Source organism: Larimichthys crocea, chromosome XVII, assembly GCF_000972845.2.
Source record: "Larimichthys crocea isolate SSNF chromosome XVII, L_crocea_2.0, whole genome shotgun sequence".
Classification (NCBI taxonomy): Eukaryota; Metazoa; Chordata; class Actinopteri; family Sciaenidae; genus Larimichthys; species Larimichthys crocea.
In genome coordinates, this window is record NC_040027.1 from 17,853,334 (window position 1) to 17,868,965 (window position 15,632).

The 15,632-nt window shown below is 40.6% G+C and overlaps 1 protein-coding gene across 2 annotated transcripts in view; it reads left to right on the forward strand.

Moving 5' to 3' along the window:
* sema6bb (sema domain, transmembrane domain (TM), and cytoplasmic domain, (semaphorin) 6Bb) overlaps positions 1–15,632 on the forward strand; it is a 114,872-nt gene that overhangs the window by 81,770 nt on the left and 17,470 nt on the right. For both annotated transcript variants that reach the window (XM_010730261.3, XM_027290236.1), the window contains 6 exons: positions 2,094–2,225; positions 2,818–2,967; positions 4,076–4,255; positions 7,159–7,299; positions 9,814–9,891; positions 13,127–13,185. In XM_010730261.3, coding sequence (XP_010728563.1) covers positions 2,094–2,225; positions 2,818–2,967; positions 4,076–4,255; positions 7,159–7,299; positions 9,814–9,891; positions 13,127–13,185 — 740 coding nt within the window. The remainder of the gene's footprint in view (positions 1–2,093; positions 2,226–2,817; positions 2,968–4,075; positions 4,256–7,158; positions 7,300–9,813; positions 9,892–13,126; positions 13,186–15,632) is intronic.

Sequence of the window (15,632 nt, forward strand, 5' to 3'; positions counted from 1 at the left end):
GGATAGACTGTAAATTGTCCATTTGGCAGGTTTGTACTATATAGAGAGTCAGACAGTGTGTGGGAATTTGACCTTTTAAGTTTATAGACATCTGAACAGAAATAATTTAGCCCCCATGTGGTTAATTGATACCATATTTCACAAGGTCTTCATTTTGTAGACGAGTGTTGAAAATGTCAAGTCTCTAGGATTTATCAGAGTTAAATCCCTTATCAACGGATAGACATCGAAACTTCCCCTGACTCCCACCTCCTTTCTCCTCTTTCCCCTCTACTCCTATGAGGCATCATGTGTCCGCGAGGACTGTGTTATTCCTATCTGTCAGCGAGCTTGTTACACAGTGAGGAAGTGCTTTAGACTCCCAAATGGACACCCTACGCATCCAGCTTGGACAGCTTGTCACTCAACCCCCATCAAGGAGAATGAGCAGGGAAGGACAGATGCCTACGGACAGAGAGAGAAAAGGGACACATCAAAATTTAAAGCAAACAAAGGAAAGAAGTCGAAAATGATTGAAAATGAAATGTGTGAACAGGAAAACAACACACATGGACTATGAAATAAAAGCAGGAGAGACCACTACAGAAAAAAAAATCATCTCGAGGCCTTTTGGCTTACTTCTGTTAGACACATAGCCCTACACAGGGAAACCCAGTGACCTGCAGCGAGACAGAAAGAGAGAACTTGTGGGTGTAGGGGGGCGGGACAAGGTAGAGAAAGGAAGCCAAGCTGGCAGCGGTGCAAAGCTGGCAGACATGTCATACGCAACATCTGGTGCCTGTGGTCCTGTGAGGGATGCCGTATCGACCACAGATACGCCTGCAGCTCTGCCACACTGACCCAGGTTGACTTGCATCCCTGCCTATGAATGATAAGTACTGTGGGAGACAGCGTGTCCCGATCAAATGGCACATCAGGACACCACGGCTCCCTGCTGCAACAAAAATCCAGCCTTTGGGCGCTGCCTTCCCAAACAAACCCTTCTGAGGGCTTTCAAAGGGACACTCAAACAGAAACACCGCCGCAAAATCACAGGGACAGCTCCTCAAATCACCAGCTGGACGTTTATTTTTTGAGACAGAAAGAAGGCAAGAAACAGATGGGGTACGTTTGGGATTTATGTGGCAGCAGGTCGCAGGTGACTCTGTCTCTCCAATGTGCGTCCATCACCAAGGTTTTAGCATTTAGTGACTACCTTTCACACCACGCACACCATTAGTCACTGACGAGGACACATTCAGAGCAAAGAGCTGAGTCCCCGAGCAGGAAACATGGGATGTTTTTGTAAAAAAAACTCATTCCTTATCTCATCTTGACATTGCTCTTTTTGTTTTTCTTGTCTCTGAAGGGCTTTCTTCAGCCAAAACACAAAAGAACAGCGTCAGACTTAGTGAAGAGATTTGTGTGAAAGTGTCTCTGTTTGTTGGTTGGGCCTGTGATTGTGTGTGGGCTATGGATAGGTTTTGGAGCAGATGTTCTGATCCCTGTTGCAGGGTTCACGAGTAGTTAAACAGCCTCTGTGGTGCAACAGCATTTTTCCTGGAATGTGTTTATGAGAGTTTATGAGAATCTTCCCCCCTTCTTTTTTTTTTAGAGGAAGAATATTCAGTGACTCATTTCCTATTTCGTTTTTTATTCCAGGAATTCCAGCCAAGATCTTTTCATAGGTCTAATCTAACTATTGCATGCGCCACACATCTATTCTTCGCCCAAAGAGTTGACAGCATCTGTCTTATCCCGTCTTTCTTTCCGTCTCAGTAACAATTTCCTTTGTGTTCAAACATTCAATGTCAAAATATGAACAGCCCAAATCCAATTTGTCATCTTCGCTGGGTGCCTGTCTCTTTCTCACACTCACAATTGGCTCACTATATTTCTTCTTTCCTTTTTCACATTTCACAGTCTATTTTTCAGTCTAGGTATTATCTACCTTATCTTTCCCTTTTCTTCACTCATTCTTTCTGCAATTCTATCGAAAGCAAAATCCCGCTTGACGCAGGACTGTCAGTCATTTTATCTCAGTTCAAAGTGTTTTACCATTTAATGGTCTCTACCTCTGTCTCACCTCTCTGTCTCTGTCTCCGTCTCTCTAGTATCCCGGGCTCGGCGGTGTGTGCCTTCGACATGGAGCAGCTGGCAGGGGTGTTTGATGGGAGGTTCAAGGAGCAGAAATCACCTGAGTCTATTTGGACGCCTGTTCCAGATGAAGTCATCCCGAAGCCAAGGTGCAGATGGCTGTAATCAAATTATGCACCTGTGTTTCAGGTTGTTATCAGAGAACTGTGAGAAGGAAACAGAATTATCAACAACCTGTAGCCAATTCAGCCATAATGCTGGCCTGTACAGGTGTTTGGCAGATTGCGGTTAATGGCTTTAAAGGTTTGATTTCATAGGAAATACATCATACAATCAATACTTTCTTTTCACAACTCACGTAGATGCTTTTAAAAAGTTATAAGGTCAAACCAGGAATAGTTCAATGCCCATGGTATTACAGTCTAGAGAAACTTAGTTCATCAAACAGAAAGTAACAAATGTGGGCCATTTCATAAGGGTACAACTTGTTCTCTGCAGATTTAAAGACATGTCTTGACCTCGTGCAATTATCCATCACACCCAATGCCAAAGGTTCTTTTGACTGAATTCTGTTAATGTCTTGTTGAAAAATGGGGGCATGTGTCTGAATGCGAGGCACTCAGACAGTCTAGACTGCTTAATTATATTGTATAATGATCTGTACAGAGGACCTAAATAGTCAGAAAAGAGTAAACCAAATTTCTCTCTGTACTGTCTGTGTGCTCTATTTGCTGTCTTTAGACCCGGTGGCTGTGCTGTTCAAGGTTCCAGGTTCAATTCTTCAAACTCGTTCCCCGATGAGATGCTCAACTTTGTCAAGACTCATCCACTGATGGATGAAGCCGTCCCATCACTCGGGCAAAGACCTTGGATAGTCAGAACCATGGTCAGGTAAGACTGAACTCAGACAGGCAGTCAAAGTCGGATGTGTTTTACTTTATTAACCTTTTAAGTGAAAACGTGAGCTCATCCTGACTTTGACCAAAGTGCCTTTGTTGTCTAAATCTAACCACACCTGGGACCTACTGGTCTCTGGTGTAAAAACTCCTGTGTTTTTTATGCCAACCATCCACTCTGACCGCCTCCATATGACTTCCGCTTACTACTAAAACTTTGCATTTCCTACAGTCGAAGAAACGTTAAAACTGAACATAATCCAGGCAGCAATTACCTTTCCCTCAAGACGTATTTGGTGAAACAAATTAGTATCTTTTAACTGCCAAACCATGCATGCTGGGAAGTCTGCCAAACCTAATTTGAGTTAATGAACATTCACTTCATCATTTCAAGACTTCATCAGAAGAACTCACTTTATTCTGAAAGGGTGTGGGAAAAAAAATTAGGAATATTAAGTTGACTTTAATAATAAATCTTTATTTATATTAACTTAATAATGATCAAATAGTAGTTGATAAATTCCTGTGTGATGTTTTACTGTGTAGGAGGCAAGCAGCTGTAGTACATCTCATACAAATGCATGCATGCTTCTCTCTATCCATCTCTCTCTATATCCACTATATACCGTATGGAGTCCCATTGCCGACCAGCCACCAGGGGATTATGGGGACTGTATGTATGTGGAATATTAAACACCCGGCACAACATGACTTCAATTCTCATCTATTGACTCAGACACACAGGGCTGTGTGTAGTTCAGCAACACTCTGCTATTGTTCCAAGAAGAGCCCATTTACTTGACTGATATTATTAATGACTGAACGTCTGGCGTAATTAGTTTATTATGCAAATTTGATGAGCAGCTTCTTCTCTGTGGAATTCACTTCATTTTGAAGTGACTCAAGAGAAAATGGCATATTATGATTTAAATTCACAAGAGTCCATATTCTACATCTAAACCAATCAGTCGTAATGCACTTAAATCAAAACTTCCCTCCAGGAGCTACTTTACTATGCTTTTAGCTTTCATAGAGGAAAAGCCCTGAATGAGCCGCACAGTTCTGTGGCATTAATGCAGTGCTCTATCTGTCCTGCTGTGCAGATACCAGCTCAATAAGATTGTGGTGGACACAGAGGCCGGGCCTTACAGAAACCGGACTGTCCTGTTCCTCGGGTCAAGCAGAGGGACCATCCTCAAGTTCCTCATCATGCCCAACCAGGACAACACCGTCACCAACAGCAACATCTTCTTGGAGGAACTCGAGGGATACAACCCTGATAAGTAAGACATCAAAGCTAACAGAAAGGACATGGGTGCATAGTCATAGTTTTTTTTTGGAAACATACTTATTAGCTTTCTTGTTGAAATAGTTGGATATTTTAGGAAATACAATTTGTTTTCCTCGCCCAGGAGGCCCAGGTTCGACTCCCGACCTGTGCGGCCCTTTCCCGCATGTCACTCCCCATCTCTCTCCCCAAGTTTCCTGTCGATCTCCAGCTGTACTATCAATAAAGGCAAAAAGGCCAACAAAAAAAAAGAGTTAGAAGAAAAGATTGATACCACCCTCATGTCTGTACCATAAATATAAGTGCTAATTCCAGCAGCCAGTTACCTTAGCACAGCATAAAAAAACAGAAAACAGGGGGAAACAGCTCACTAATTAACACATAATATATAACAAGCTCACTGTGACTCCGTGAGATTCCAGGATGTTACTGGAAAAAATAGTCCAGCACATAACCCCCCCATATAATCGCAACATGACGGTTTCACACTTAGGTTTTTGTACAGATTAAATAAACTATCTATATATGTGTTAATTAGTAGACTTTAGGGGTGCTGGTAGATGGATTCAGAGCCAGATTAGCTGTTTCCGACTGTTTCCAGGGCTATGCTAAGACAACTGGCTCATATTTTAAAACCTACATACGCGAGAGTGGTAATAATCTTCTCATCTAACTCTTGGCAAGGAAACAAATAAGCGTATTTCCCAAACTGTCAAACAATTTCTTCTATTTCACAAACATTAATGGTTAAAGAGTTTGATCTTAAATAACTCAAGGCATATAGCAGGGGGGGGGGTAAGGAAAGAGTTAAATGACATCTGGGCTTGATGTGTACACAGCGAGGGGAGCTGGTGGTGAGACACGTCTAGAAAAAGTCACAAGGAAAGAAAAAAAAAAATCATGACATGTCCTCGAAACATGGCGTGTCCTGAATTATGCAGAAAACCTTACCTATTCTTCCGGAGGTACACATAATTGTGTAGGAGCTGAGATGATGCAACCCCACGCAAAGAATACAGATCGGGCAAACAGAAAAGGACAGGATTAGAGGCTAATGTTCATTATCATGAAATCTAAACATCTTCTAATGAGGTTGAGACATACTGTAGGACGACATTAGTGGGAAAACATCAGAAAATAATGAAACGATGATAAAAATCACATTATCCTTAATCTTGACAAAAATGACACACAGTCTGGAAAAAAAATGACCTCTTATCTTCAGTCTGAAGCTAAATTATATTTAATATCTGAATCTTGACAAAAGATTAGAGGGGATTGGGCTCCTTGGCCCTTCCTAATTAGCATTTTGCATTGGGCAGGCAGCTTCGAGGTTTCATTGGACGCCCATCACCATGTAATGAACACTGGCTGCCTATTCAATCTTCATTTTTGCTTTTGTTCTTTGTTGAAATCCACATGGTGGATGGCTGCAGGGCGGAGGGAAGAAGATTGTCACACAGATGCAGGCAGATTTGGCTGGTGATTATCTTTCACCGAGGCTAATTAGAGACATTTTAAAGAGAAGTACATGTTTCTAAACACTAGCTTTCTGACATGGTAATTGTACTCCCTGATGTATATACACCATTTTTTCTGCAATAATGGAAGAAACACAGGATTATTTCTTGAACCAACTGGCTGGAAATTCACTTTCTCTCTCCAGTAGAATCCAATCTATTTCTACTGTTTCTCCCCAAAAAATATGCACAACAGTTTGTGTCTCTGCTTTTTTTTTTCTTTCTCTTTTGTTCTGCTTGAAAAAATGAGGGATAGTCATGGCACCTGAAATGAGGGGACTGTGTGATGAATGAACTGGTGTGGCCTGGAGCCAGTGTGTGAGGGATAATTTGGTGTGCATGGTGAGCCCACCAGGAGGTCAGTGACAGTCCAGCTATCACAGCAGGCGCCCGGCTAATCAGGAGACAGAGCACAGCCACATCAGTTGTTTTTTTTCTCTCTCTCTCTCTCTCTCTCTCTCTCTTTTTGCTCCAGGCCAGATCCCTCCCCAACCTCAAAGTGAGGCCTTGTGCCTTGTAATAAACTCCAGGGTACACAGAAGCACGGGCACTAACACAGTCATCTTTTATGAAGTCAGCACAGATAGAAATCACTGCTTTGTGACTGGCTGGTTGCCATAATCAACCAGGAAATGACCTAAAAGAGATACAACCCTAATAGAACCTGTATCTTTTCCTCTTTTCTCCCCCTGTCTGATCTTGGTTCTGGTTGGTCTCATTTTCTCCTCATGAGTTTCCTTTTTTCCTGCATTTGTTAGATGTTTATTGTATTTTATCACTTTCCCACACAACCCCCCCTCTTTTCCTCTCCTTCCTTGATATTGAAGAATGACTAACAGCTTGGCCTTAGCAGAATGATAGATTCTTCTTAATGACTGTGGGTCTGCTGCAATGTTATTACCATAAGCCATCCAGATACAACTGATGCATGAGTGCACATGTGCATAAAAAGGTATAAATCCACTGCAAGGAGGCAGGGTGGTGCTGGCTATTGCTCTACATGCCAGTTAGAAGTGATTCAGCTCCTGGCTGCTGCTTTTTTTTTTTGGATGGCCGCCGACCTCTTGAACCTTTTGCAATCAGCACAGTGCATATTTGGATTGACACTGCAACATGGATTGGCTTCTCGTTGCTTTCACTTTTTTATTATGGCTTTTATTTATAGAACTGTCTATGTTTGGTTGTGTTTCACATTGAGTCATGGGGAATGTTTGATTCCTGCTGTAAGAGTGAGGTCAGAGGTTTAATGTGAAGCCTCCGTCTGGTAATTGAAATTGCCTAATGGATTTCTGCTTTTTTTCTGTGTGCCTGCCTGTTTGTGTGTGCGTGTGTGTGTGTGTGTGTGTGTGTTTCTGTGTGTGTGTGTGTGTGTTTATAGGTGTGCTGAAGACTCTCCGCAGGCCAGGCAGCTATTGTCTTTGACTCTAGACCGGGCAAGCCACACTCTGCTCCTCGCCTTCCCCTCCTGTGTGGTCAGAGTACCAGTGGCACGATGCCAGCTCTACTCCCGATGCATGAAGTGAGTCTGCACCACATACTGTCGCTACAGGAATATTAAAGGGCAGCAAGGCGGCATAACAACAAGTTAGGTGACCATTCAAGAACCATCTGGCCCTCTCAAGCGTCCTTGAGCCAGACACTGTGAATCCCTGCCAGCTCCCGAGGTGCTGCCCTGTAGCTGACCTGAATTTTCCTGCAATAATAACCATATTACAACTTAATAACAACTGTCACTGTGTCCTTGAGCAAAGTGATAATCGCGTAACTGCTGTATAATACTAAAATGAGTCAGAATGCAATAAAATGTGCCACTAAATTGGCAGGAAATCTAATAAAAGCAGTTAGTGTAGTGCATTGCCATTAAAAATAAGGCTGTATTATTGCCAGAGCTTGCTATTTAAACTTTATGCACCATAATTTCAATGTCTGTAATAATATTAGTAATATTTACTGACAGTGTAAGACTTAATAAGATAAATGAATGATAATAATGACTAGAATAATGAATCATAATAATGAATAATAAAGAACAAGTCATGTCAAATATCCATATTATAGTTAGTATATGATTAGTTGTAATCCGGTATAGTATAAAGTCTAATGTGTTGTTATTCATTTTAGCAGCTAATCTATTTTTTTATTAAATTTTTTTAAAGAGGTTATATTTCGTCGCTTCATCAAGGAAATTGTAAGATCAGAGACTCCGGTGAAGTCACTCATTTTGGTATTTTGGCAGCTCACCAGTTTGACTAATCTGCAGCGGGGCATTTTTTAATAAAGAGCAACTACCTCCTAGTCCACTAAGCCTACATAATTAACAATAAAAATATATATATTCAAAGTAATGATATTTCACCTGCATACACCCACACAAGCACAGACTCTCTCTCTCTCCCTCGTTGGCGCGCTCACTGAGTCTTGATGCCTGTGGCTGTGGCCCGTTAGGGTCCACTGACACACTAACACAAAGCTGTACACACACCGGCACATCAGGCGCACAAATGTGTTCACTGAACCAGGTGAGTCATACAAGCGTGTAATCCAGAGCACATTAAGAAACGCTCACATGCTTTCTGAGGTGTGTTTAGTGTGTTTAGGTGAGAGAGTTAATGTTCTGTACGCGCTGTATGTTCAAGGATTGTTAGTCACGCTTCAGCAGCTTCAGGTCTGATTTTAACCTTTGGAGAATGTCAGTCTTCATGATTGCCCATTTTTCTTTTGAATAAATCTGTAATAACTCAAAACATTTTCGCAGCAACGCCTCCTGCTTTTTGATGCATATAGTTGCAGAATGACCTTTTAACCTCATTTAACCCCACGCACAGACCCATCATTAAAAAGTCATGTTGTGCAGTTAACCACTCAGAAAGCCCACAGTTCGTCACTAATGGGTCATGTCTGAGGTTTTACATATTACAACAATCTAATCTATTTTAGGCTACCTGGCAACCATTGGCAACAAATTGATTCCCTACCTGTCACACACTAGTGCTGTACTTCCAAAGACTTGAATTGTCATTGGCATTGTGTTTTTTCATGTTGCAGTTAAGTTGAAGCTGAGAGCATTTCATTTAAATAACCATCTTTGCTTTGGTCTGTCCAAAAGAGTTGGAGCTGAAATGTATCTTATTCACGAACCATGTTGTCTTGAAATGAAATCCATGGAGGCAAATTACAAGCAACCTGGATATTGTGAAACATTTGCTATAATGAAAATTTGGTGAGTTTTTGTATATAAAAGGGCGCTGCTCTCAAATCCCAGAATGTTTCAATTTCCTGGAGCTAGATTCAATAAAAAAAAGCAAACTTAAATCCACTTATTAGCTTTCCATAGAGCTTATAAATGAATCTCCATCCTCTGAAGAATGTGAGATGCAATTGTAAACTCTGTAAAAAGCTTGCAAATTGACCAATTTCTTTTTGGTCCGGCTCATGTTCCAAACCTGGGAATTAACTTTCACGGTCAATTCTTACAATTACTTTAATCCACTAACAAGAGCACATTTAAAAAAAATAAATAAATAAATCTGGCTCTCAAATGTATTTCCACCTTGCTGAATATCGTGACTTTGCAAAGAAGTAGATGACAAAATATTCACTGTGATGAATAACATTATCAAGCAAGTTCCAAGCCCTAAGAAGTCGAAAATGAATGGGAATGAAAAGTTTAGTGGCAGGCAGGAAATGAATCTTAAAAACTCACGTCACGCTTTGTGAAATGATGATAACAAAGCACTGGCATTCGTGATTTGTAGTTGGTTGGGTTAAGAGATGCGAAAAATCATCAGCGCTGGATAGGATGAATATCTAGTTCCTAGTATGAGCCTAGTATCGACTAAATGACATGAATTAATCAATAATGAAAATAATAAGTTATTTGCAGCTCTTACCTCATGTGTGAAAATGGCAGAGTGCCTCTTAAAGATGGAGTTAAGATCATCAAACAGATCAGTATTTCACTTTTAAGCTACAAAAGTATAGTTTCCAGGTTCTTTGAGGTTCAAGCTGTAAGTGAATGTTTGTGTCTCTGCAGGAACTGCATTGCCTCCAGGGACCCTTACTGTGGCTGGACCAGAGGAAGCACTTGCTCATTCCTCAGACCTGGGACCAGGTATGACACTTCCTTATTCGTATATACATCACCATAATACATAAACATACGCTGTCTGCACAGCTTCACGCAGAGTACAGTACCTGCTCTGCGTCACCATGCTGACACTCTGTCTGTCTGGTTTATTCTTCGTCCTTTGTCCACTTAAAGTTTTACCACATTTCTTTTTGATTCATCTGTTTTCTTTTAATCTAGTTTTATTTTGATTTGATTTATTTTTTACTTTTATCATTCCTCACAAGGTTATTTTTCTGACAGCATATACCTAGCAGACCACCCATAGAGGCGTTCCATGTATTATTTATCTGCTCTGGAAGTCCTTGCGTCTATCTGCAACTATTTGAGCTTCTGAGTAACATTTGTGCCCTCTAGCCCGTCGCACAGTCTGCCCTCTGTACACTTATTGATTCAAGACGTCTGCTGCTGCTGTTAAACAATACTGTGTTCTTCCACTTTGCTTGTCGTCAAGTGTGTAGATGCAACGTTTTGTTTGTGTGTAACATTATCTGCTCTGTGCACGTGCACCCAGACAGTATTTTGTATGGATATGTTCGAAGGAATGTGTGTGCATGTAAGAGTATGTGTGTTTGTGTGACCTCTCTCTCTCTCCTCTTGCTACCGAAACGCAGCAGTCTGTCTTGTCAGCTCACCTCCAGTCATAGCCGCTTCCCTCTAGTGAAATCAAATCTCTCTTTAGTCAGGCTGCTTATTGAGTTAGGGCTTCAAAACACAGGTGTAGTGCCAGCAGAACAGACAACATGGGCCTTAAAGACCACCTCAGGCTGCCTGCTTATACTATTAAAGGCCTCTGTGTTGGTCCTGATTTGATTTACCAAGGGCGGTCAACTTGGCAATCGATTTTGCATTGAGTTACAGTGGATTTCCTCTTTGTGGACTAATGCAACCTCTCTTTGCAAACTGACGCCAGAGGAGAGCTCAGCCGTTATATTATATTAGACTGTAGTTTGGGTACTTTTTTTTTTTTCAAGGAAAATAAGTTTTCCTTTTTTCTTTTTTATAAAAATAGTTGTTACCTGGCAGGAAATGTGTATTTTCTGGTCGGTTTTATTGGTGTGTGTTTAAGTGTTTCTAATTGCTTCATCGTCTCTATTGATGTTATCGCACTGTTCAACAAGCTTCTGCCAGACAGAATATGGTGACAAACCAACTGTTATACATTACTTTAAACTAATCATTTAATGTGTTTATCTGTTGTTTTTACATAATTGCTTCAACCATGTATCCATTACTTTTAGCTTCACACTCACTGCACAAGTACAAGCACATTATTTCCCATCAGTACCCCTGGGAATCATTGCTGTAAACACTGTTCGCAGCACCTAACATTAATAAACATATGGCTGGTTTCTTTTTTTTTTTAATGATGAAGTGTTTAACTAGGAGGCCAGTGTACCTGTGAGAATGGAAAAGGGAATAAAAAAAACAAAAAAAAACCATGTATGCACACACAGGCAAAGCTAATGTATACAAAGCAAATGACACACAGTCTGTGAGAGGAAGCCAACTGAGCACAAACCATTATTCTTTATTAAGATGACAACCGCTGTAGGTTCACAGTGCACTCGGAGTCATTTGTCACCGGGATTCTTAGGCATTAAAAGCACGAATGTTGGCTGCACTGCTGCCTGAGCCTTTAGCTAATTGCAGAACACTGACTTCTCAGTCACTTGTCTCAATGAGCTTTTTTCAGCATTCTCGAGTAGTTCACGCACCGCTTCTTCAGAGGTTGTTTGTCGGCCAAATAGTGATCCAGTATAACAGAGCTGTTGATTTTAAAATATGTGTATTAAAGGAATCATTTGATATTTTTGGAAATATGTTTATGCACTTCCTTGCTGAGAATTGTTCCAGCACACAACTCCCGGTAAAACCAGAACTTATTCTCATATAATGTAATAATTAGTGACCTTTTGGAGATGCTGGTAGGCAGATTTTCAGGATAGCCGCCTTTATGCTAAGCTAAGCCAGCCATCTCTTGGCTCAAATTTACTGTACAGAGAGGAGACGCGAGTGGTATTGATCTTCTCATCTATCTCTTGGCAGGAACATGAAATATGAAAATGTCTAACTATTACTTTTTGATGTAAATCTAGATGTTGGAGGGTGAAAAGTAGACTTTGTCAGCATGAATAGCTTTTAAGGGACAAAATTACCATTTTGTTAGTTAGACCTACTGATATGTGAGCGCCATGTGCCCACATTTTCCCCACAACAAAGGAAATGAAAACCTTATGTGGGTCTGTTTTGTTAACGAATGAATTAGAAAATGAATTAGTTTATGTAAATGTACTCAATGATACCTATAGGCGTGTATATTTGTGTGCTCACACACTCACACAAACACTGACGTAGCCTGTCCTTTGCAACATGGTGCAATTTTCCTTGATGTGAACCATGATTAAGAGCAGTTGTGTTTTTCTTTGTGAGCACCTGGTCTGTGTGCTGTTCTCATTTCCTCCGTTTCCTCACCTCATCATATGTTATTGTCCTTTGAGTTTTCCATGCTCCCCTGTCGCCCGAATGGGAAATGAGTTTTAAAGCACGGGGATAGAGTTGTAGAAACAGGATATGTTGTAGTTTCTGTAGAATGATAGAATACAAGTAAAGTATGACATTTTGTGGAACATTCACTAAAGAAGTTATTTTTTTGTAAGTATCTGTTTTGCTGTTATGCTGATCTTATGATCTATTTTATATGTATTATTGTATATTTTAAAAATCCTCCGACCCCCTAAGGTCTGTAATCATGACTGAAACAGATTTTGTTGAAACTATTCTGACTCCTTAATATTTAAGGGCATGGAGGTTATATTTACAGCACAAATATTTAATGTGAAGACAAGTATGCTGACCGAGAAGTATTTGCAATTCAGTGCATTAATTAGTTTAATTAATGACCCTGCAGGCAGAAGTGGTTATCTCTGAATTATAATGATGATTTTTGCAGGATATGAGGCAGCTGAAGGGCCTCTTGAGTTGTTGTTGTGCGTTTTAATTGTTTTTTTACCCTTACTGTGTCACAATAAATACGAAGAAATCTACAATCTAAGGTTTAAAGGAGCTTGTAGAGATACATGCTCCCTTGTAACTTGTCCTCTGCTGTAACATTGAGATAGTTTTCCTCTATCAGAGTGGATCTGTGCTGTGCGTCAGCGGCCGAGTTGCTGTGCCTCTGTGTCCTCTGATTAATGACTGTGTCTCCTCTCCTCTGCAGACTGCCGTTCGAGCAAGATGTTGAACAGGGAAACGTGGCCCACTTGGGTGACTGTGACGGTAAGAGGAGTGATTCTCAGTCTGTGCGTGTACTGTATGAGTGTGTGTGTGTGTGTGTTTTCCTACAAGTGTTAAAGCTAATAGCTCTCTTGCCTTTGCCTAGATCCTCATATAACTTGTATATCTTCAGGGTAAACATCGATACAGTACACGAGAGGAGAAGCAGGGTAGTTTCAGGTTTATAGAGGAAAGCCACAAATAAACAAAGCAAAGTCCCAGCTCACTTCAGTGCTCAGTAGTTTCTTACTTCTCCCAAGAGTAACCACCAACATCCAACATGAAGACTGTCTGCTAGTCTCATTTAGTTTCTGAGCTGGCAAGAAATTCCTCTGTCCTTTGTTCTTCTCACTGTTTACTCTGTCCTTACTTGTATGCTATCTTTGCTTTGGTCTGGTAGGTTTTTGTTGCATATACATGTTAATTACATTCAACTGCAGCTTGAATTCCCCTTGATGTTTTCTCTCTATCTCTCAATATCATTATGAAAATAGAAGTGGTACACAGCAAAGCGAAATCTCTATTCTAGATACAGAGAGTTTTCGGATGCTCCCATGATACCCCCCTCTCTTTGATCTGAGCGCTAATTCCAATGCGTGCAAATTAATCCTGTGCTTCTGAAAGTTCCCTGAGTTCATGTGCCGTGCTCCCTGAGAAAAGAACAGATAAATATTGCATAATCAGAAGTCGGGTACAACTCTAATCCTGTTTCAGATGGGTGCTCTGTTTGATGCTGCTCTCTCACTTCAGGTCCTCTGACCACCAAACCACAGGGGGATGGCCTCTGTAACTGATGGCTGATGCTCGCTCTGTGCCTGGTGAAGTTAAACTAGTTATTTGTCTTCATTGAGCCCATGTGTAGCTGCTTATAGAACATGTGGGGGACTTTATTCATGCTGCTGGTTCTGCGCCTACAGAAAAATCCATGATCTTCCAAAGAGTCCATTATATTTAAAACAGATCACAGATCTCAGATCGGGCACATATACTTCTTTTGAGTCCCTGCGAGTCATCTTGTACGTATAATAACATAAAGTAGCTGGAAAATCTGAGAAATGTCCTCTCCACGAGGGACCTGCACTTCAGCAAATACACACAGTTGTGCAGGGAGCTTTTAATTAAAATGCAACTTATATGACCATTACTCCACTTCTGTATTACACCAGTGGGTGAGAGATGAACATAATTATTCCTGCTCAGTGCTAATGGACTGTTTTACAAGCTCTAGTCTCAGATCCTCTTCTCGGACTTGTTATATCTTGACCTCTGGCGCAAGGTTTCGGGGTCAGAGGATGTAATGACACTGATACTGAAGGTGGAGAACACTTTTCTATTCCCCTCACACTAAATATCGTCACAGCACTTCTCCTTAATGTGCTGTAGCTTGGATTCTACCTCATTTGTATGTCGCTTTGTTGAAAACCGTTGAATAGATGAATGTGCTTCGTGCTATTTCATAGCTGTTCCATCATGGGATTACAGTATTAGACACCTTTACAAAATGTAGGTAACAGGTCCCAGCTGTGTTTGTCACAAATCAGACCGAGTAATCGTGTGAAAACAAATTTTAATCCTTGCCGATGTAAAAACTTCTTCTTGAACACTTGCCAATCTAAATCTTATAGTCAAACAACTATTTAAGTCACTGTAAGTAATTTGCATCCATCAGCTTACTTGTATAAAAAAACTCCAATAGAAAAAAATAATTGAATTTCATTTTGTATCCCCTGTAGATCACACAATGGACAAATTCAGTTTTCTTCTCCCAAAGCAGCATACTGACCCATTTCTTTACAAAAAGACGTGATACAAGTTCTCATTTGAGCACAAATAGGAATTTCTTTTTAAATTATATCACCAAAAAACATCATTTTGAGTTTTTTGAGTTTCACAATAAGAATAAAAATGTTGGCTTTACTCCAAACCTTTATGCTTTTGTTAAATTTAACCTTATGAAAAACATCAGAGATACACAATAAATCCTAGTATGGGCCAAGCCTCAAAACACTGTATCCTACATTTCCCATAATGAATCTTGACAGTGTCTTTCTGCAGACTTGACAAACCTCCTTCCAGAGCCACAAAAGACTGAAGAACTGTTTGACAAGCTGTGTTGTTTTTGCTATCATCGGTAAATTGACCTAGACGTATAAAATGTGGAGTTCTCATTTAAACTGGCCACAAATATGAGGCAGAATATACATTTTCAGATTTACACAGATCAAATAATATCAGTTACTCTGAGATGAAAATGTTCCGAGCCCTGACAGCTACCCCTCTTGGACCTGTGTCAGATAGAGAAGTGCTTCTCTCTGCTCCCTGTCTATCCCTTTTGAGGAATATCTGAGCTCTCAGGCATGTTTGCTCCTGCGTCTGATCCCGTCATGAAATATGCCCGAGCTGAGCTCTGTTGACAGAGGTGAGCTCTGTTGTCGCTAGATGAACGAGAG